Below are 23,307 nucleotides of genomic sequence, written 5' to 3'. Positions count from 1 at the left end.
TCTCGTTATGGAACAGACTCTGGTAAAGGTGAGTGTCACTTTAGGTCTGTGACTTTTGATTTCCTATAGCCGAAGAAATGTACATTCTGTGCTATTTTATCTGTTCTGTTTCATAATTATTTGAAATCTGAATGGACTCCAACTAAGAGGTAGAGTGGAACATGATACTTGTTGAACATTTTATTAAATTGTGATTTTTTTTTTCAATTTTATTGTGGGCAAATAATGTCGACCTTACAAAACTGTAATGTTTTTTATAGTTTACCAATTCCTGTAATGTATGATATGTTTTTACCATCCTTGAGTCAAACGGTCTGCAAAGGTTAAAGCGCCCAACATTATTGAGCGCTAGAACATACATTCGTTTACTTTTCAGAGAAGAATAATTACCCCAAAAATGCTAATTAACTAAAAACGTGTTTTATTTATTCAGGTAAATCAGACACATATTTGAAAACCTAAAAAAAACTAAAATGGTCATTTGAATTACCATCTTGCTATTTCGACTAAATGAGAGTATATGTCAATGGATTATGTCCCAATGCTGTCCTACAATACATGTCTTCTATTTTCCAGGTGGAAATACAGGATGGGCACACATGCACACCATTGTGTAAAAGAAAGAATTCAAAGTGAAAATCATCCAGTATGACAAAGATTTTAGCAGTTTAGTTTTGCCAAAAAATCAACACTCAAATAAAAGCTTAAGTGTTTTTCGCTAAATAGCAGAGGAACAATAATCTACAAAAAATGAAAACCAAGACAGAAAACATTAAAATAATGTAAATAGTGACAATAACAATTAAAGGAGGAAAAATAATAAATGATGTCTCTTCATTTTTATTTGGGTTCCAGCTTCTCGAGTGTCCAGAAAATATTTCCCCCCAGCATCTCGTTGAAATGTTTGTCCAACTGCAATAACACACACAAACACAAGCTGTTAAAGCTAATCCAGTCCATACCACACACTCCAAATAACCCTTGCTTTTCGTTACTGTAGAGAAGAGACTACTGTTTTAGATTCAAACTAAACCCTGTTTGTGTGTGCATCAGACATACCTGTTGAAACACACTATCCCTCGTGGCTTGTCCATCACAGAGGAGAGGCTCAGCCGAAGAGCACATCATGGACAGGCTGATTTCCCTTTTGTCTGCATCTGGGGGACAAACCGCTTGTTAGATCTAACGGCCATCTTGCAAGAATGTTTGCTTTGGCAAGATTTGTCTCTGTGAAATGTGTCGGCTTTAATGACAATATTGTTGCAAATAGGTGTTCCAAAACTTAAAATGTGAGAGTTTGCTGCAACTTATTTAATGAATCACTACAAAACTCATGTTGGTTTATTGTTAGCGTTCTTGGTTAGCTTGTGTATGCTTTTGAACCGATGAATATCAAACAGGTGTTGGAGTTTCTTTAAAAGATTTGTACTCCAGACCGTTTCATGTTTTTGCCACATATTTTCATCAACAAGAGATTGAGGGCAACAACCTTCATATGGTGCCTTAAATCAACAAGTTAAGATTCTTAAACCATTTTTAGGAATGTTAATGTCAATATAGCATAACATGCTCATTTTCAGTTAGCATATTATGTTTTCCCCATTTAAGGTTTATTAAAGGGGACACATCCGGCCCAATTTCTAGTTTAAACCTGTAATGTTTGTATCATAACAGTTGCTTTAATGTTATTATATAACCGTATAATTCTGTCTGAAACACAGCTGGTCATTTTAGGGGAATGTACAACCAAGGTTTGTCAGTGAAAATGTTTTAAAATGAAGTCTCACCTGTGCAATGTGACACAGTTGCTGCTGTACTCAGCTCCTTATCCGCCACTGTTTGCACTTGAAAATCGTACTTGGTCCCTGATTTTAAGCCCGTAAACGTGTGTGTGGTTTTGTTCTCGATTCTCTCAGACACGGCGTGGCCCCAGAAGCTGGAGATGATTCCCACAGCGTACGTGACTCTTCCTACTTTGGCAGGGGGATCCCACTCGAAGGTAATGCTGGATTTATCTTGATAAGTGGATTTGGCATTAGTAGGCGGCGACGGCACTGGAAAAAACAGAAAGAAAACGAGGCAGTGTTTTATCAGATTATCTTTATCCTAATGAAGTGAGTATAAAGACCATGAAGTTAAAGAGACTCCCGTGAAATAATCCCCATTCCCCTGAAAAACTAAAACGTGGACTTTAATTTAACGTATTATGTCAACAAATGTCACAAAATGCTATTAGGTTAGTTAAAAGCAATAATTAAGTTGAACCTAATATTTTCTTTGTTTAAACTTAATATATTTGCTTTCAACCAACTTAATACAGTTATGTGAAATCTTTAATTAAAGTCACCGTTTCAGTGTGTCGCCAGATCAACCGGGACCACAATGTTGAGATAACTTTAAATACACAAAAAAGAGAAATACCAAGGCGACTCACTGGTGAATATGGATCTGGTCAATGGTTCGCCGTTGAGATGTCCGTTAAAGGCGTACACGGTCACATTGTATCCGGCTGCAGTCTTCAGACCGGTGAAGGTGATCTCAGAGACATTTGTTTTTAGTTTTTGTTCGACCTTGCCTTCCAGCAGGAGCTCGACGACGAAAGATGAAGAATCCCCCTCAGTTTTCCACGAGGCATTGAGCGACACGTCTGTTGAGATCAAATTCATGTCTTGAATTGGTCCAGGAGCTATGGAAGAGTCACAGAGGCATGTTAGTGACACAGGAGGACCATTTTTTATATAAATAATTAGTTAAATATGAGTTACCGGTGTAGTCGTCAATGGTTACACTGTCTCCCTCAATGTTGCCACTAACCAGTGCCGTCACACTGAGGGTTATCTTGGAGCCAATTGGCAGGCCTGTTACGTTAACTTCCGTAATGGTCACATTTTGAGGGAGCGGCGGTTTGCTAGGAAGAGAAAACAATAATACAAAATATGACACCATTTTATTTCAATTTGGGTATACCTTTTGTAGTTCCCTCCTTGAATTATCCATCACAACCTGCATTACCACTTTTACCTTCTGTATGCTGTACCTTTTGTACCTAATGTATTGACGTTTTGACCAAAGTAATTTCGATGTTTTTCTATGTACGAGGCAAACTATTAATGTACCTGAGTTTAAGTGAGGGAAAAATAAATTCTGGACGATCTATCTACAAATACATACTTATTAATTGTTGCGACAACCCTGAAAAATGAGACATTTCCCACGGGACTCTTCCAGTTGAGCTGCAGTGAATGATGGGTATTACGAGACACCCTCAGGTCTGACACTCTCCCAGGCTCTGAAAGGGAGACGGACACAACGTCACTGTTTACCCCCCCCCCATATCACAATATCACATGAGTCACTGTTCAGCTCAGATATGGCCCTCATTTGCTTATTTAAATCGTATAGACTGGTAGAAAGAAATGCCTAGCTATAAAAATAATTAATTAATAATTAATTCCTCTCTGAAGAACCAGCACCTTACCGTGGTAGAGAGGTTTGTGTGCCCTGATGAACATGGGGGCTGTGTTGTCTGGAACCTTGTGTTCCTGGTAGGGTCTCCCATGGCATGTGTCTCAGGCAAGGGGCCAGACTAAGATTGGTTCAAAAGACCTCATGAAAGACGACACAAGAAGTGAGGATACCCGGCCCGGAGGAAGCCCGGGGTCCCCTTCTGGAGCCAGGCCCAGAAGGAGGACTCGTCGGCGAGTGGCCGGGCTTGCCACGGAGCCCGGCCGGGCCCAGCCCGAAAAGGCAACGTGGGCAACACCTCCGCTTCTCCGTCCCGCGGGCCCACCACCTACGGGAAACAACGATGGGGTCGGGTGCGCTGCCAGAAGGGTGGCAGTGAAAGCGGAGGGTCTCGACGGACCAGACCCGGGCGGCAGAAGCTGGCTTTGGGGACGTGGAACGTCACCTCTCTGGGGGGGAAGGAGCCGGAGCTTGTGCGGGAGGTGGAGCGGTACCAGTTGGATCAGGTTGGGCTCACCTCTACGCACAGCGTCGGCTCTGGAACCTTACTTCTGGATAGGGGTTGGACTCTATTCTTCTCCGGAGTTGCTCAAGGTGTGAGGCGCCGGGCGGGTGTGGGGATACTCACAAGTCCCCGGTTAGGTGCTTCGTTGTTGGAGTTTACCCCAGTGGACGAGAGGGTCGCCTCCCTACGCCTGCGGGTTATGGGGGGGAAAACTCTGACTGTTGTGTGTGCTTATGCACCCAACAGCAGTTCAGAGTATACAGCCTTCTTGGAGACCCTGGAAAGAGTCCTGTATGGGGCTCCTGAAGGGGACTCCTTAGTCTTGCTGGGAGACTTCAACGCACATGTGGGCAATGATGGAGACACTTGGAGGGGCGTGATTGGGAGGAACGGCCCCCCTGATCTGAACCGGAGTGGTGGTTTGTTACTGGACTTCTGTGCTAGTCATGGATTGGCCATAACAAACACCATGTTCTAACATAAGGATGCTCATAAGTGTACGTGGTACCAGAGCACCCTAGGCAGAAGGTCCATGATCGATTTCGTTATCGTATCATCGGACCTGAGGCCGTATGTTTTGGACACTCGGGTAAAGAGAGGGGCGGAGTTGTCAACTGATCACCATCTGGTGGTGAGTTGGGTCGAGTGGCGGGGGAAGCCTCTGGATAGACCTGGTAAGCCCAAACGTGTAGTTCGGGTGAACTGGGAACGTCTGGAGGAGGCCCAAGTTCAGGAGGCCTTCAACTCACACCTCCGGCGGAGCTTTTCGGGCATTCCTGTGGAGGTTGGGGACATTGAACCAGAGTGGTCGGTGTTCAAAGCCTCTATTGCCGAAGCCGCGGCGGGGAGCTGTGGTCTCAAGGTCCTAGGTGCCTCAAGGGGCGGTAACCCTCGAACCTCCTGGTGGACACCGGTGGTCAGGGAAGCCGTCCGACTGAAGAAGGAGGCCTTCAGGGATTTGTTATCCCGGGGGACTCCCGAGGCAGTTGCAAGGTACCGACGGGCCCGAAGGGCAGCAGCCTCATCCGTGGCCGAGGCAAAGCAGCGGGTGTGGGAGAAGTTCGGAGAAGACATGGAGAAGGACTTTCGGGCGGCACCAAAGTTGTTCTGGAAAACTGTCCGACACCTCAGGAGGGGGAAGCAGGGAACCATCCAAGCTGTGTACAGTAAGGATGGGACGTTGTTGACCTCAACTGATGGAGTGTTGGGGCGTTGGAAGGAACACTTTGAGGAACTCCTGAACCCGACAACTCCGCCCTCTATGTTAGAGGCAGAGCTGGAGTATGACGGGGGATCAACACCAATCTCCCGGGGGGAGGTCACTGAGGTCGTCAAACAACTCCACAGTGGCAAAGCCCCGGGGGTGGATGAGATCCGCCCGGAAATGCTGAAGGCTCTGGGTGTTGAGGGACTGTCATGGTTGACACGTCTCATCAACGTTGCGTGGAAGTCGGAAACAGTACCGAAGGAGTGGCAGACCGGGGTGGTGGTTCCCCTTTTTAAAAAAGGGGATCAGAGGGTGTGTGCCAATTACAGAGGCATCACACTACTCAGCCTCCCCGGGAAAGTTTACTCCAAGGTACTCGAAAGGAGGGTCAGGCCGATTGTCGAACCTCAGATTGAGGAGGAACAATGCGGATTCCGTCCTGGTCATGGAACGACGGATCAGCTTTTTACTCTCGCAAGGATCCTGGAGGGGGCCTGGGAGTACGCTTATCCGGTCTACATGTGTTTTGTAGACTTGGAGAAGGCGTATGACCGGGTTCCCAGGGAGTTACTGTGGGAGGTGCTGCGGGAGTATGGGGTGAGGGGGTCTCTGCTCAGGGCCATCCAATCTCTGTACTCCCAGAGCTGTGTCCGGGTCCTCGGCAGTAAGTCGGACCCATTTCCGGTGAGGGTTGGCCTCCGCCAGGGCTGCGCTTTGTCACCAATCCTGTTTGTAATATACATGGATCGGATTTCGAGGCGTAGTCGTGGGGGAGGGGGTCTGCAGTTCGGTAGACTAAGGATTGCACCACTGCTTTTTGCAGATGATGTGGTTCTAATGGCTTCATCGGTCTGCGACCTTCAGCACTCACTGGATCGGTTCGCAACCGAGTGTGAAGCGGCTGGGATGAGGATCAGCACCTCCAAATCTGAGGCCATGGTTCTCAGCAGGAAACCGATGGACTGTCCACTACAAGTAGGGAATGAGTCCTTACCCCAAGTGAAGGAGTTCAAGTATCTCGGGGTCTTGTTCTCGAGTGAGGGAACAATGGAGCGTGAGATGGGCCGGAGAATCGGAGCAGCGGGAGCGGTACTGCAGTCGCTTTACTGCACCGTTGTGACGAAAAGGGAGCTGAGCCAGAAGGCAAAGCTCTCTGTCTACCGGGCCATTTTCGTTCCTACCCTCACCTATGGTCATGAAGGATGGGTCATGACCGAAAGAACGAGATCGCGGATACAAGCGGCCGAGATGGGTTTCCTCCGCCGGGTGGCTGGTGTCTCCCTTAGAGATAAGGTGAGAAGTTCGGTCATCAGGGAGGGACTCGGAGTTGAGCCGCTCCTCCTTCGCCTCGAAAGAAGCCAGTTGAGGTGGTTCGGGCACCTAGTTAGGATGCCACCTGGGCGCCTCCCTAGGGAGGTGTTCCAGGCACGTCCAGCTGGGAAGAGACCAAGGGGTAGACCTAGGACCAGGTGGAGGGATTATATCTCTTCGCTGGCCTGGGAGCGCCTTGGGATCCCCCAGTCAGAGCTGGTTGATGTCGCCAGGGAAAAGAAAGTTTGGGGCTCTCTGCTGGAACTGCTACCCCCGCGACCCGGGAGAAGATGGATGGATAGCTATAAAAATGTCCTTTATTGAACAAGTGTTCACTGGTCTTATTCATACAGTTTACTTCCTGGTGAAATGCTCTACCAAATAAAAGATAAAATAACACACTTCAATCGTAGGGGAAAGTACAGCAGTTCCCATCATGCATTATGATTTGCGTTATGCGATAAACACTCACTGGTGTTTCGTGAGACGATGGATTCTTCACTCCAGGTGGAATTATCCCCGACTCCTGAGAGGACAGTGAAGGTGTAAAAGTTTCCAGGTATCAAATCTCTGACCTCCTTGCCCTCTGTCTTGCTACTAATCTGCTTCCCATTTTTGATCTTAATCAGATAGAAATCTAAATTCCCAACTGGTTTGGTCCAGTTCAGGAAGACGGAGGTTTCTGACACGTTGGTGAATTTGAGGTCTTCCACTTTGTTCGGTGCTGAAAGAAAACAGAGATATAATCAGTGTAACAAAAGTCCTACGCTAACATTTTTACTTAGTTCCCCTATAACCAATCCACCCTTTTGTCTTTTATACATAAATATGTGTCCCGGGAAAGTCTCATTAAAAAAGATTCTCTTTCTTATTGTCCCGATCCATTTATATATAAAAACCTGTGTGAAACTTAGCTGATCAGAGTTTGGCCACTTTATGATGTCACAATGTTTTTTTGGGTTGTGTAACCATTAGCAAATAACCAACCAAAGTACCCCCCCCCACCTTATCACCTGAATCTCCTCCTAGAGCACCATTGTGTTTTTTTATTGAAAAATAGTATAATAGGGAAGTAAAAGAACAAAATTAAGCTTTTAAAAATACTTGCATTTAATTTCTATTATGCATAATGGACCATATAAGAATCAAATAAGATATAATATTGGAATATTAGGTTGGATGCAATACAAATATTCATCCCTTTATTTTCTAGCTGGTGTTGGTGGGGCTTATTTGAATTACTTTACATAACGCTGGGTAATTCCATCTATATCAATGTATCATACATTATTCAAATTCACTATCAATAATGTGGATCTGAAAAGTAACTCAAATTGTCAAATGAGTACCTCTAAATTGTACTGTTTTTGAATTATTAAATGCTCTGGGATACTCTCTGATTTAATATCAAGTATGGAAACAGTGTGCACTGTAAATGCTAAAAAAAAACACATTACGATTGCTTATAATCAAATCATTTTCTCAGCTCAGTAAGTCACAATATGAAGTTGCTATGGGAAAAAGGCTTGGTCGCTTTTGGAGCTAACAAGTGGAAGTGTATTTAATAGAATGCAGGTTTTACAGATGGAGGTGAACTCACTGGTGTAGAAGGTGTCCTCCTGCGGGTTCAGGTCTCTCGTACACTTCACAGCGAACACCTGAATGGAGTAGCGGGTGCCTGGAGTCAGGCTGTTGAGGTCAAAGGTCAAATCTTCAGTAGTAAAGTTGCGTTTCAGCATGTTGTCGCCTTCGGTAACCTCTACACGGTAATGGGTGATATTTCCAGGCCCGGATCGCCAAGTGAGAATGGAGCTGTTAGAAGTCTTCCGAGTCACGTTCAATTCGCCAAAGAAACGATCTGCAGTGGGAAATCAGAGGGAAATTGTTGTATCCATGTTTTATCCATTACAGTTTAAATTGAGGAATCAGAAAAGTTGTGTGGGTTCAAAAATGTGATTTATATGGAATGTATATTGTATGGCAGCCCTGTCATCAGTGTGTGAATTGGTTGTTAGACTAGTTGGAACATAGTGTAAAGCACTAAAGCAGTTGGTGGAAGACTAAAAAGAAGCTTTAACATACAAAAAGAACACAACCATACACAGTGAGTTGCTCAGGAAATGTATCCTATCTTTTTTTTGTAATTATTATTGGTTTTTCAATAGGCAGTAGTAGGATTAAACCGCTGGTCGCCCAGGAGTTCAACACTTTTAATCTCAATCAGATCCGATCAGATTTTGAAATCCCATTTTTTGTGATCCAGGATCAGACAAGTCGGCCAAATGTTGTACCTGGAGTTCAAAGCAATTCAGGATAGGATCACCCTGATCCAGATTACTACTTTTCAAGATGACTAGATCCTGAATATTAGTGATTTAACCCTACCGATCGCCATCTAGTGGATATGAAAAATAATACAAGGAAGACAAAAGACCACATTGCAGAGACATCTATTGTCCACAATTACTTTTGAAAGGTGATGACAGATGGACTTTTTTTTTGTTGAAGATATTTTTTATTTAATCTAAATTACATTTGTGATTTACAATCTTTGTTGTGATACTTTTATGAGCATAAACATTTATGTCATCAACATTTGGTTGAAAACAAAATAGGCCACAACAAACGTGAGCAAAAAATGGAAAAATAAAATGTATTTGCCATGAAGGCTAAAGATTGTGTATTATTTCAGTTAACAAACTTTGCCATCTAATTTAAATTGAAACATATTTTAAAATAAATTGTAAAGTACATTTTGCTCTGGTAATCCACTGGAAATCCACCGCTCTGGTGGGATCAGGATAATCCAGTTTTTTGGGATCAAACTGATCCCAATCCTGTGTTGTCGGTTTGAACTACCCGTTTTGAAGATTTGATCCAGATTAAAGCTTGGATTGGATTTCCTGATCTGATCGGATATCAAAGTGATCCTAATCCTGTTTTTTGGTTTTGAACTCCCCAAAAGATAAATCTGATCTGATCAGATAGGGATTAAAAGTGTTGAACTCCTGGGCCCTGATGAGTAAAAGTAAAAATAATATGGGCTTTAAAGGTGTCCTACCTTCGTAACATATGGAAGAGAGCAGCTCCGAGCAGACCCTTTCCACCCAAGGCCCGAAGCTGAGCATGGCAACGCACGAGTCTTCAATGTAGTTTTCATCAGGCTTGGGGAAATCTGGCAACAGCACGTAATGCGCTTCTTCTGGCCACTGTGTTATTTTGCAACGAGCTGGGGTTGATGTGGCTGTTGCTGTTGCAAATGTGGTTTCTTGAAGATGATCAGTCAAGTTTCCTGTAGCTTGGGTTGCCATTGCTGGGGTTCCCGAGTCTGGAGTTCCCATTGCTGGGGTTCCCGAGTCTGGAGTTCCCGTTCCTGGGGCTACTGTTTCTGGAGTTCCCATTGCTGGGGTTCCCGAGTCTGGAGTTCCCATTGCTGGGGTTCCCGAGTCTGGAGTTCCCATTGCTGGGGTTCCCGAGTCTGGAGTTCCCGTTCCTGGGGCTACTGTTTCTGGAGTTCCCATTGCTGGGGTTCCCGAGTCTGGAGTTCCCATTGCTGGGGTTCCCGAGTCTGGAGTTCCCATTGCTGGGGTTCCCGAGTCTGGAGTTCCCATTGCTGTGGTTCCCGAGTCTGGAGTTCCCATTGCTGGGGTTCCCGAGTCTGGAGTTCCCATTGCTGGGGTTCCCGAGTCTGGAGTTCCCGTTCCTGGGGCTACTGTTTCTGGGGTGACCGTTTCCGGGGCTGCTGTTTCCAGGCTGGCCTTTTCTGGGCAGACAAAGTAGTATCTGTTTGGGAGGGAGGATCTGAACACGGGCCAACCAGGGTACCAGTTCTGGAAGATCAGAGGGTCTCCGTTGGCCCAGCGGAACCACGGCATTCTGGGATCCATGGTGGCGTTGTTGGTGGCGTTGTTGGTGGAGTTGCTGGTAGAGTTCTTGCGGAGGCCAACCCAGCAGTCAGAAGTGAGTAACTTGGAGACGGTGTGGACGTTTTCGGGGGTCAGTGTCACCAGGTCTTTGAAACAGGCCTGAGAGGACATGGAAGGGGACGATCAATCTTCAACAGAACATCTGCTATAACGTAGGGCTGCTCGATTATGGCAAAAATCATAATCTCGATTATTTGGGTCAATAATTGATATCACGATTATTAAAAACGATTATCCAATTACCTTGAAAACATCAATTTATTGAAAAGAAAATGTGAACAGTATGTTTATAACAGTTGATCACCCTGAACTGTAAGTATAATTCAACTGAAAAATCAATACAAAATAAAATCAATAATCGTTTTATTTTGATGTTGTTTTCATAATCGTTGCAAGCCAAAATCATAATTGCGATTAAAATACGATTAATTGAGCAGCCTTACTATAACGCAACTATGTCATACTGTGATATTAAGAAAGTTAAGTTTGTTTTTTTATACAAGTTGTGACACCTGCTCTGTTTTGTTAAAGGAGTTGACATCTATGAAAAAGATGGTTCTCTACATACTCAAATTGTTGTTACCTTTCTGATTAAACGCAACCCCTTGAATACTGTCAAGCCTCATGTTTTAGTCTCTTTTTGTATATTATATTGATCTTCACGTTGTACCTGGCAGTGGTTCCTGGCCTCCTCCCAGGTGCGATTACTCGGATGAAGGAAGTATTCTCGCTCTGCGGCGCTCCAAGCAAACACCAGAGCTAAAGAGAGACATACAGACATGGAGCTTGGTCGTTTGTCGACAAAGCTCTGAAGTAGGGAAATAAACGCCAATTTCCAATTTCTCAAACGCACAGACAAAATCTTTTCAATTTCGTGTTTTGTCCAACAAAGGGATTGAAAACAAAAAAGAGTATTAAAGGTGGGGGAAGTAATTTATTTCAGAAACACTTTGTTATTGCAGATTTTTATTCGGCTGCGTAGTTTCAAATTCTAGCGCACTCGAGCTGGTTTCTACATTCTTACATACCCTACCTTTAAGAGGATGGGTATGTATGCCGTTCTTGCTTGAAAATTGACCGTCAGTTTATTCAAATAATTACTTATTCAGATGATTTTTTCACCAAATAAATATTTAAAAACAATGTATCTCTTTGTTTATAAACACAATCCAAAGTAATCTATCGACGAATTTAAGATCGGTTTATTTTTTTTAATAAAAGTTAGAGATGACATTTAAGGTAAACTTTTTTTTAAATTGAATTTCAAACATCACTGGCTGTATTCAGTGGCCCTCTAAAAATGTAATTAGGAATAATTGATTATAGTTCTATTTAGCTGCAGCTAAATTTGCTTCATAAAAATGATTAATTATAATTATCAGAGGAATACAAGTTATAAAAATACTCACCCAGAGAAACCACGATAGGGACTCCATTCTTAAGAGATGTCTGTCCCATGTTGAATTAGAGACGGTACTCAATTCAGGGCAGCTTCTTAAAATGTCACCTGTCAAATAAAATCTAAACAAGTGGGAGCCAAGTTAAATACATTAAACCTAAGTTTTTACTAATACTGTACGCGTCTCATTACCCAGGCTAGATGCATCTTGCTTCTCTGAACAGGAGGAAATTATCTCTCAGGATGAGATGTGAAACAAATAGACACCTGTTCCAGTAACACATACGGTCATAGGTTCATGAACAGCTCATTTGACTGGAAAAACATTGACTCCATTCAACCAAGAAAGGGAATATTAATATGGAGGCTGCTGGTTTTGCATCAGTCTCCTGTACATGCAAAACAGGGGGGGGGGCAATAACCAGGTAGATACAAAGACAAAAACACACATTTATGTTGAATAAAAGAATACAAGAATAGATTTATGTTAAGCATTTATTTTGGCTTACAGCTTTGAGTTACAAAAATGCCAATTAGTACAAAAGAAGCCATGAAAAAATGACAATGATAATATAGAAAGATAAACCTCTTATACAAAACTAAGTTCCCAAATCATCAACGAAGATATAGAAATGAAACAAATGCCTTTCGTTTATTTTTTTGGCAGTGTAAAAACAATAAGTGGTTGAACGGACTAACAGGGATCGGTCACATCGAGAACTGGTGACACATCGCATGGTCTGAGGCCAAACATTTAAAACAGCACATCAGATCACATGTATTTAGTTTACCCAGGCAGTAGTAATCAACATCTGAACAGTGCCTTGCATCTTATAATTCACAAAAGGCGATGTGATGCAAATTTGAGTGCAAATGTATTTGTTCCAACATTTTTCAACAGGTTCTACTGTATATAAAAGCTACAAAAACGAAAAGGGTGATCCAGCCAGCCCCATATCTACCGAATCCGCTGCTCATTTAACAAAAAAAAGCATAACACATTTTACAGTTCCCTGCAAACAGAATCACCAGCATTCAAGAGGCGGCAACGCTGAGGTCAACTGACCGATGATTGGAAATAACAGGGCTGAAATGTAGTTACAGCTCATCGTGATAAAAAAAGAAAAGCAGCCAAGCCTGTGAATTCCTTAATCTGGCCGTTTTGATCCCCTTCCCAGCTCATGTTTATGTCTGAGCTGGATGCAACATATGAACAAACTACCTAACATGGACGCACAAAAGCTTGGAATTATATAATGATCATATAATATGATGTCGTCAGGGTATCTGCCGGCGTCTTAGACAAGCTTATTAGGGTAGACAGAAAAGGCAAAAAGCTGTTGCACCATTAATGCTGCAATCAGTATTTCCCCCCCCGCTGTGCCCACATCAAAGAGACTTGGTCCCAAGTCCGTGTCTAAACCCTGACAGTATTACAGCCACATTCATGGACAGTAACATCCATTCAAGTTCCCCAAGCCTGACTTTTAACAAATGGCAGTGACTTGTTTTAATTCAATCTTGCAATAACAACAAAAAACTATGAAAACTGAAACATTTTCTTTAGATTTCTTCGACTAAAAACAACGTATAGGGAGCGCCTTGTTAGCCGAGTGGTCACGGCACAAATACTGGGTTGTTTCTAGTTTAGGACATTTTGTCAAATGTTATTCCCCTTTTGTTCTTTCTCCCCCTCCTGTCTACACTATCCTCTGGCAAATAAAAGACAAAATGTCAAAAATATAAAATGCTTGTAAAAAAAATAATGCATTATAAATGACAACATGATGTACAAATGTAAAGATAGAAACTCGTGAAAATCCCTGCCACGGTTAACACTGATTAAATAAAGTCCCTCCTAAACAAATTGTCAATTGTATAGGACCTCGTGATGCACCGAGGACATTGAGGATGGCACAGTCCTGCTTACAGTATGCACCCCCTACATAACCTATTCAGCCTTTATTCATTTCTAAACGTCAACAACACTGCAGAGTACAGTAAACGGTCGACGGCAGTACAGTTATCGGATCAAGGGCACGGAGGCAGGAAGTGGTATGATTTTGGCGAATAAAAGCCTGACATAAACCTGATGGGAGGGAGGGAGAAAGAGAGGACGTTAGTTCTCATGATCAAAGCGACAAACTTCTTAGTCGCTGTCACTCTTATCTCCTTTGTGGAGGAGTCTCTTTCCGCTGGAAGGCAGAGCAAACTCGTGTTTCACCCTGGTCTCAGGTTTCCTGTAGAGAAGAAGCAGGACCAATCCAGTGAGGGATAGAAATGATGGCATGTGAGACAGATTTTTAAAATGATTGAATAACCTCAGTTGACCTGGAAGTCAGATTGGATTTAAATATAACACACAGTGACCTCTAGTGTCAGGTTATATGTAAAGATGGGGCTAAAAATCCAGTTGGAGAAATTAAGGTTTGAATTACAATCTCTGAAAGTCATTCAGGTTGTTTTCCAGGATGCACTTTTTACCTGTCTTTGTCCAGCAACTCCAGACCATCGTTGATTTTCTTCAGCATCTCGTAGCGCTCGCGACCACGAACCTGCAGGAGAAACCAAAGAGGGACATTCTTCAAGCCGAATGAAACATTTTATAAAGAAATTGAGCTTTAGGTATCTTAACTTACATTCAGAACAAACACATCCTTGTCTTCCTCCTCTGCACTGGAGGTGGGCCTGGACTTCTTCATAGAACTGGAGCCGGGGGTGCTCTCTGAGGAAGAGTGAGGTGAGCGAGGGGGCAGCAAACGGGCTCAAATATAAAGGAAAGCAGGAAATACTTACTGCGCTTTTTAGTTTGCTTGGTCCCACTCTGCATCTTGGTGCTGTTCTCCTCCTCGGTTTTGCGGTCCCTGCCTGGACAAGCACAGATGCGAACCTCTAAGCACCTCCGCCCCAGAACGAGCCCCCTAGGAAGGAGACGAACAAAAAGGAGGGCTCAAAAGGCTTCCTGAGCAGCACAAACAACTTAAATGTAGCAGGATCACCACAACACTGAACTGGGTTTTAAAAGAAGCAGGACTTACTCTGCAGTCTCCAGGGTCAGGATGGTGAGGATGGGGCGCCTGTTCATGCCCCCCATGCAAGAGCTGTTGCACATGAAGCTCAGCAAAATAGTTGTTATCTCTGAGCCCAACTGAAACAGAGAAAGTAGGATGTTTTTAAACAATGCTGGTTAAAGTGCATACAATAAGGGAACTTTGCTATTTTCCTAAAATCTTCATCGACCCACCTGGTTGTCCAAAATGCACTACACTTTTGGAATTTGTGAAACACATCATGAACAGTTTCACAACTTTTGCATGGACATTGAAATTCCTTGCTGAATGTACAGTGTTCATATACTCACGTAGAAAAGGTCACATGAATGTGAAGGAGTAAAATATGACTGCTGTAGTGGACAAGATCAACCCCTCAGACAGATGGGGTGGGGAGGGCGTACCTGAGGGAGCTCGTAGGGGACAGTCACACTCTGCCTCTTGGTGTTAGTGTCCTCAAAGTACAGGGCCCTTTGGCTGCCCTCAACCCTGATCAGGTGGCTGCGGTGGTCGGCAGCTGAAAGGAGAACAGATTAGAAAATGTTAAAATGGCCTCTTCAACGAGGAAACGTGTCCTCTGTACATCCAAAGCAACTTTTCTCTCAAATATTTCTCTTACCGTCCTCGTTCTGGTGATGGGGACATCTGCGTACCACTTCTGCCACATGCTCCGTTTTTTTATAAACTGCCGTAGCCCTGATGATGGCCCCTAAAGGAATCTCCTTCCCCAACAAGACTTCCACTGGGGTGGTCTTGGCTAGCTGGCAGTACAGTTTGTTGAGCTGCTCCGAATACTGAGGGAAAGCACATGGAGAAACCACACGGGTCATGATGTGTGCACTTGTGGAGCTATAGAGCTGTGAGTACATATTATAATGGCCTGTAATCCATCCATTGTTCCCAACATTAACATAGCTGGCTATTTGAAATATAGTCACCAACTGAAAACAGTTATAAAACACACTTTCATTCAAACATTCACCGATCGGACTCCTCGCAGAATTAGCTAATTTCACTTGATTTGATTGCTCTCAAAGCTCTCCCAATGTTTTTACCATTTTCTTAAAACTGTTTTCTTCACTTCATGTTGACTGTGTTCACGCTATAGACCATATTCTATGTTGAAGACAATAAGATGTCCATCTAACTAAGAAAACACTATTTTTTGTTTTAACCAAATTGTCGTCTAAAAAGAAAGAAGAAAACGATCAAGGTACCTAAATAAGCAAGTCTAAAAATGTCAAATTAAAAGACAACTTTTACCTTGCTTTCGTCTGTTTTTAACCCATTCAGTGCTGGAGGAAGACGGCAGGAACATGCCCCGTCATGTCAGGGCAGAGCTTTACAGCCGCTGTCCCACAGACAGAGAACAAGTCGCAGGGGGCGGGACCTTCAGTGCCCACCAACCTAACCTCTACTAAACCGGCCAACTGCAGCGCTCTGCTGGGTCAGTCACCGTGGATACATTAATGCCATTGGCTCGTCAAACACAGTGACTGGCTCAAGACCTGCAAATTCAGCGAATCGTCACAATGAATAAGATTCTACTCGAATGCCACCATGAGATGTACGAAACAATGGATTTTAAACGCAATACTGAAGGTAAGATTTTAAAACTTTGTACGGAAAAACTTTCCCTAATGTTTTAAATGAGTTGTTGGTGATAAAAACGTAAAAATTATTTGTTAGTGAGTTTAATATAGTCAAACATTTCAGTTATTTAACCTTTAAATTCTGTATGGTCAAATCGGTTTGGATAAAGGGAATTCAAACGTCACAGGTGGAAGGATTCTACATTAAAAACACTATGGATGGAAGGACCTCAGAGGAGCAGGAAATGGCAGAAATTAGCAGCTGAAAAAATCCTTTTGTCTTCTCAGAGGAGAACCCTGCCATGTTAGGTTGCAGGGTCATCTGCAGCCCTGTTCAACATTTAGATTCAGATGAAATTCTTTAAACGTTTTACTCAATAAAGTACAGATTTATTTTGTGTTAGTAGTAGTTTGTCTTATCGATCAGAACGGACACAAGACAAATCATCTGGTATACACGTGAAGTCAAATAAGTATTATTTTTAACTTTTGAGAGACCATGCCTGGAATTACTTACAGTCGAAGTGACAGATTTAGCTGTGCCAGTCTTCTGGAATTGAAGCTGGAATCCATATTCCCCCGGATAGTCCGAAGTCACCGGGACTGTGGAGGAAGTCGGATTCACCCCATCCATGGTGGACATGTCCGGAGGAGGCAGCTCGAATAGCTCCTCATCAAAAACCTCGGTCAGAGAATGATCATTAAGTAACTGTAAAAAGGAGGGGAATGACAAAGACAGTCAACCACCATTAATAAATCAATTCAGATTGAACATACCATCATTTGAGTATTGACAGAAAGCAAATTAATGTGCATGTTTACCAGCATATCCATGTTGCCATCTGTTTTCCATGTTTCCTCAGGCACATTAACCGTTGGGGTGAGATATGAGAAGAGGGGAGCTGAACTGCAAAAACCAAACACAAGTCACAAGTTAGTTAACATGTCTTTTCTGGAGTATAATTGTATTTTGAAATGTTTTCTTTAAAATAACAACTTACACAGTGTTCCACAGCTCCTTGAAGGAGTCCTGGCTCAGCGGCATGGTTTGGCTCAATGTCAGATCGTCCAGACTTTGCTCTTCCATAGTCAGTTCAAAAAGGGAAGAGCAAAGGTGCAGAGCACTAAGGGGATACACAGGAAGTAGGTGTCTGACGGTTAAATAGTGTTATACATTTTCTTCTTTTTTTGGTCAATAGATTGGTCAGAAAACAGTCAAAAATAACCTTCAATTCTCAAGTGATAAAAAGTTCGATTTTCCAAAATAACACTTTTGATTAACAATAGGAATAAACAGAGTAAATAAACTAACATTTGAAAATAGATAGACAACCAGGATACGACTTCTGTTTGATGAATGACCTGTCAGTTAACTTACAATACACAGACAAGGAGAAATGCATGGCGAGGGTAACGCAATGTAAAGAAAGAATAAACATTGTACTTCGCCTGTCACACCGAAATTACAATTCACAGCGTTACAAATAAGTAAAGTTTGCACTTATTCTTAATTTACTTTCTGCTCAATCAAATGCTAACTAACGCTGAAGTTAACCTAACATTTACTATAATTGTGCATTTTGAATATTAAAGCACATTACAGCAAGATGTGTTTAAGTTAACAACTGAAACAAGGTAAGCTAGTTTGGTGATGAGCGACTCTCAAAACAAAAACATCAGACAACACGTTACCGTCCATTTTCTTTCTAGCAAGAGGCCCTCACAAACTGAATGAAGCTAGCCTCCATATCGGCATTTTCCAAAATAACTCAATGAATGCCACTTAATTTAACGCCAAAATGTACAAACAAGCAACACTCTATGGACGGTATAACAGGTTTCGTCCATAGACTGTATATACAAGTTTCGTCACGCAATTAACGCACACTTGTGTTAGCTTAGCTTTAGCGTAAGTAGCTAATTACGTTGGCAATACGTTTCGGAATTCGACAGACAAACGTTAGCCAAACAGCGGCGAAACTTTTTTATCGGACAAATAAGTGGCGCTGGGTGACTTGCTGTTAAGAATGACACATGTGTGCCAACAATGCTACCTTTATTTGTCCCACTACTGCTGTCCGAGGCAGATGAGTCACTGGATGAGGCGAAGTAAACAGGCGAAAAAGTCAAAATATTTTGGACTATGCGGAGCACGTTGTTGTCGGGGAATCCCACCAAAAGGAAGGGGGATGGGCAGGTTTTTAACCTCCACTCGCTGGCCAATCACAGAGCCTCGTGTGGTCTGACGCAAACGAATGAAACATCGCGATATGCTGCTGCTGCATTCATGATTCCCGGAAATATTCCAACTCGAGAAAGATCGCACAAAATAGAGGGAGTTGCATGTCATGGATGTATATTTGTAGATTTTTTAATTATTGGTTACGGTTGGATTAAGATTAACCTTTATGTTGACAAACTCTGGAGTGACACACAGTCCGTTTTTCTGCAAAAAAACACTGAACATATTATGTCTTAGAAAATACTAGCTTCTTATGAGCATATGAAGGTAACTGCACGTCCTTCTGAGGTAAACATGTATTTAAAAAAGGGCCCAACATTTATAATATACTACAGTTTTCAAATGACTAAAACTGTTTCTTAATGTAAACCATTGCATTGCATGACAGCATATGTGGGTGTCCAATTCGTAACCCCAACCCTAAAACATCAGCATCATCAACAAACCATATTCGTAATGACATATTCCAAAGTATTACATGCACAAAACAATGCACAGTAAAGTTGTAACACCTTGCAGCTGGTTGAGTTCATGTAAAGCTATCTTTGAGGGCAGAACCAGCATTACTCCAATGTTTCTCTCTCTCTCTCTCTCTCTCTCTCTCTCTCTCTCTCGGGAGGTCAGGGGTCAACTTTAAAGCAGCATCACCTTACTTAAGGACTAAAAGGAATTTCTCCAGCATGATAGATAGTCCTACTGTATATTGGGCTTAAAACTTGAGATTAAATCTGTTACTTTCACACTAAAACACTGTGTATTGATCTGCTTTTACAGGCTGGGTGACGTCACCCCTCATCACCCTTGAAATGTCCATGTGCTGATTAGATAAATTATATTCCATGGAGACCAGAGCTGCTGAGAAACTCCAGTAAAGACTTTAGGTGCCTGCAGCTGCTGCATCGGGCCCAGGGCCGGCTCTAGATCATTTCCAGCCCTAGGCGAGATTTTAGCTGGCGCCCCTCAGTCTGACTGGAGAGGACTCTCCCTCCACATTATTGTAGAAACATCTTCTTCTTTTATCAGTTAGAGCAGCTAGCACCAGATTCTAATAACAACAGCGCCGGTACCGGTGCACCCTCCCCCGCCCTCGCTCACTCGCATTTTGGCTGTGAGCTGCGGGCGCCAGATAAGCCAACTCCAACATTCCCCATTTTCATCACTTACAGCGCCCATCGCACAGGGCAAATGAAACGTGTAACCGGGGTGAGAAGGATGTTACATTTACTTAATTATGAATATTGTTACATCAAGGCCGAAAAGTAGGATGAGCACCAACGGTCAAAAATGTTTTTCCCCTCCCAGAGCTACCAGCGCAGCGCCTCCCCAGATCTGGCACCCTAGGCGAACATCTATAACGCCAGTGCTACGGGCCGGCCCTGATCGGGCCACTTGTGCCACCCTGCTGGTGTCTTATCCTGAACTGGCAAGAGTCTCATCAAAAGAGTACGCAGTGAACGTTGGTCCTGGGTGCATAGCGTTAATGGGTGCCACTTTGGGCTAGGTGGCTGTTTGACCTTTGAGTGAATGTGCTGATGGTGCCAGCGGGTCCAAATATGAATTTCATCCCACTGGCACTTCATGCACATACAATAGTGAGTACTAGTAGAACACACGAGAAGGGCCGAGAGGGAAAAGAGAGTTTGCATATTTTGTTCAACAAAATGTCAAACTAATCCAATGTTATGTGTAATTTAATATTATCGTGAGGTGTGTGTGTGTGTGTGTGTGTGTGTGTGTGTGTGTGTGTGTGTGTGTGTGTGTGTGTGTGTGTGTGTGTGTGTGTGTGTGTGTGTGTGTGTGTGTGTGTGTGTGTGTGTGTGTGTGTGTGTGTGTGTCTGTGTGTGTGTGTGTGTGCATGTTTTTAAATTGTTTCCAGTGGTCACCAACCACAGTCTTGAATGACTGCAAGCATGCTGCAGAGAGCTTCATAATTAGTTGGGGTGTTGCCACGCAGATACATGGCAATAGTCAGTATTAATTCAATGTGTAACTATCAAACACTCACTTTAGTTTGAAGACGCTGCAGTTTTAACTTAAAAACAAGTTTGTAATTTTGGTGAAAAACGTTATTTTGCTTCGTTGCCGAGAGTTAGATGAGAAGATGGATACCACTCTCATATTTGTACAGTAAATATTAAGCCACAGCCAGCAGTGGCGTTTTCTCCTGGAGGCCAAGGGAAGCCAGGCTTCCCCTGTTTTTTCGGATTGTAGTTATAATTTTAATAAATAAATAAAAACACTTAGTTTAGTTTCGGAAATTCTTTGTTCTCATTCATAACACTCCATTCGATGTCTCACTATGGGATGCGCCTCAACGCGTATGCCAGGGATCACCAACTACATTTGTCCAAGGGCCAAAATGTATCCAATAGACACTTTCGAGGGCCAGCGATTTTTATATATAGCCCAGAATTTTGAAGTTGTTGACCGGGGGAGGGCTGCTTGTGGAGCACGCTCAGGTACTGCGGAGCGCAAAGCTGAGCAGACTCTTCACACTAACGAAGGATCACTTCTTCTTAAGGGCAGGGAAGGCTACGCAGTACTCAGTCTACTGTCCCACAGCTGCTGCCTCTCTGTTGGACTCCGGTACTGCACATTACTCACGAGACGTATTAAAAAAAATGAGTGGGGGGCGAACGCACTGACCACTCCGCCAACGTCACAGTCACCCCCGCCGTGCGGGCCGGATGAGAATGTCTGCCGGGCCTGATGTGGCCCGCGGGCCGCCAGTTGATGGTCACTGGCGTATGCAAACAGAAGGATCAATCTCATTACGCCAATCCTGATTGGCTGGTGATCTTGACGTCAACGTCAGGGAATCCACCCACCCTTTAAGTAGCTTGCGCTACGACGCAGCGTCATTCAAACACCTCTTCTCGCTTCAGCGCATATCTCGAATTATCAGTAACCGGGCTAGCTTAATGGTCCACAGACTGAACCCAAAGCTAACATTCGGTCGACGGGTCTGCTCGTCCTGCCTCGGGCTGGAACACGCCCGGGAGGCTATCGATAACCCCGGCTCGTGCGGGCATTGTACCCGCTTCACCATTAAGAGCCTCCGCCGACGGTTAGCACGCCAAGCTAGCTTGTCGGGACGGGACCCCATCATGTCCACTGATTCGCCGGCCGGCAATCAAGACATGGTGGCGTCCGCCGCAGAGATTGAGCCCCGCGCTGTGTCAGACTGGGGCTCAACAACAGCGACAGCCGCTGAACCGTGAACTGTGGCCAAGGAGACCTCGAGATCTCGCTACGAGGGGAAGAGCTTGCCCCAAGCAGCGAGGACGAAGAGGCAGCTCCTTCCAGTCTTTCCGGAGATGCTAGACGAGGTGTCGGTCTCGTGGAGAGATCGCCCCTTTAGCAACAAGGCCCCAATCCAGGGTGCCTCCTCCCTGGACTGTGACGGTATGGAGAGGCTCGGCCTGCTCCGCATGCCGCCCATGGAACCGCTGGTGGCAGCCCACCTCCAACCGAGGCTGGCTTCGACACCGAGCAGGAACCCCATGCTACCGGCAAAGGCAGATGATGTCAGCGATGACCGAACGGGCCTATAAATCCGCAGCTTTGTCCGCCAGGGCACTCAACGTCTCCTCGCTGCTGACCACCTACCAGGCGGAGCTCTGCGAAGACATGTCGAGCAAACCTGAGCCTGCCGTGTGCAGACTGGACTCTACATCCAATAATTGTGAGTCAGCTGTGGGTGCGTTACATCTGCGGTAGATCTGTTCGCATCAAAAGAAAATGCTCAATGTCAGCTGTTCTTTTCAATGCGCGATTTAAACGCACCGTTAGGCGTAGACGCGCTCGCGCACGTTTGGCCTCCGGTCCTTCTGTACGCGTTCCCACCCCTGGCTCTGATACCCCCAACTCTGGCCAGAGTGAGAGAACAACGCCACACACTTATCCTGATAGCTCCGCACTGGCCTGCAATGTACTGGCTGGCGGAGATATATCAGCTGCTGTGCGGGCAGCCATGGCAGCTCCCACTACGCAGGGACATACTGTCTCAGGCGGGGGGGACGATCTTTCACCCACACCCAGAGCGCTTGGCACTATGGGCCTGACCCGTGAGTGGTACAATCTGAATACAGTGGGACTCCCTATTCAGAGTGCAAGAGCTTCCTCCACCAGGTCTCTCTATGACTGTAAGTGGAGGGTGTTTGAGGAGTGGTGCCTTCAAGAAGGACACATCTCTTTTCAATGTCCTGTCGGGGTGATTTTATCATTTCTACAGGACCTGATTGATAAACACAGAGCTTTCTTTACGATTAAAGTGTACCTGGCTGCTATTGCTGCATGCCATGTGGGCTTTGATGGAAAGACGGCTAGCCAACATCCTTTGGTCTGCCGTTTTATGAAAGGGGCTCGCAGGCTCCTCCCTGTTTCCAGGTCACTGGTGCCCTTATGGGACCTGGCAGTGGTTTTAGATGGGCTCACTCAACCTCCATTTGAACCCCTGGAAGAAGTTGACATGAAACACCTGTCACTGAAGACAGTGCTGTTACTGGCTCTGGCATCTGCCAAGCGAGTCAGTGACATTCATGCGCTCTCTGTACATCCTTCATGCACTCAGTTTGCCCCGGGGCAAACAATTGCTGTTGCTGAAGCCC

At 44.3% G+C, this 23,307-nt stretch overlaps 3 protein-coding genes across 3 annotated transcripts; all 3 read right to left on the bottom strand.

Moving 5' to 3' along the window:
* Positions 1-457: 457 nt before the first annotated feature.
* On the bottom strand, positions 458-9,858 carry LOC117463952 (receptor-type tyrosine-protein phosphatase eta-like). The gene is made up of 9 exons (XM_034106475.2): positions 9,550-9,858; positions 8,089-8,346; positions 6,961-7,212; positions 3,172-3,289; positions 2,766-2,908; positions 2,435-2,686; positions 1,788-2,054; positions 1,060-1,157; positions 458-912 (listed from the first exon to the last, which is right to left on the bottom strand). The coding sequence occupies exons 1-9, from the start codon at positions 9,827-9,829 to the stop codon at positions 841-843; spliced, it is 1,740 nt and encodes a 579-aa protein (XP_033962366.2). The 5' UTR covers positions 9,830-9,858; the 3' UTR covers positions 458-840.
* A 9-nt stretch (positions 9,859-9,867) lies between these two features.
* On the bottom strand, positions 9,868-11,872 carry LOC139435785 (uncharacterized). The gene is made up of 4 exons (XM_071206644.1): positions 11,824-11,872; positions 11,085-11,173; positions 9,992-10,513; positions 9,868-9,906 (listed from the first exon to the last, which is right to left on the bottom strand). Exons 1-4 carry the CDS (start codon positions 11,870-11,872, stop codon positions 9,868-9,870), a joined length of 699 nt encoding a protein of 232 aa, XP_071062745.1.
* A 422-nt stretch (positions 11,873-12,294) lies between these two features.
* On the bottom strand, positions 12,295-18,634 carry tp53 (tumor protein p53). Its single transcript, XM_034106076.1, has 11 exons — positions 18,510-18,634; positions 17,457-17,579; positions 17,278-17,362; positions 16,973-17,164; positions 15,483-15,657; positions 15,268-15,380; positions 14,852-14,961; positions 14,610-14,734; positions 14,453-14,538; positions 14,298-14,368; positions 12,295-14,053 (listed from the first exon to the last, which is right to left on the bottom strand). The coding sequence occupies exons 2-11, from the start codon at positions 17,540-17,542 to the stop codon at positions 13,963-13,965; spliced, it is 1,134 nt and encodes a 377-aa protein (XP_033961967.1). The 5' UTR covers positions 17,543-17,579; positions 18,510-18,634; the 3' UTR covers positions 12,295-13,962.
* Between the last annotated feature and the right edge of the window lie 4,673 nt (positions 18,635-23,307).

The sequence above is a fragment of the Pseudochaenichthys georgianus genome, chromosome 18 (genome assembly GCF_902827115.2).
Source record: "Pseudochaenichthys georgianus chromosome 18, fPseGeo1.2, whole genome shotgun sequence".
Classification (NCBI taxonomy): domain Eukaryota; kingdom Metazoa; phylum Chordata; class Actinopteri; order Perciformes; family Channichthyidae; genus Pseudochaenichthys; species Pseudochaenichthys georgianus.
This window is presented reverse-complemented; position numbering and strand designations above follow the sequence as displayed.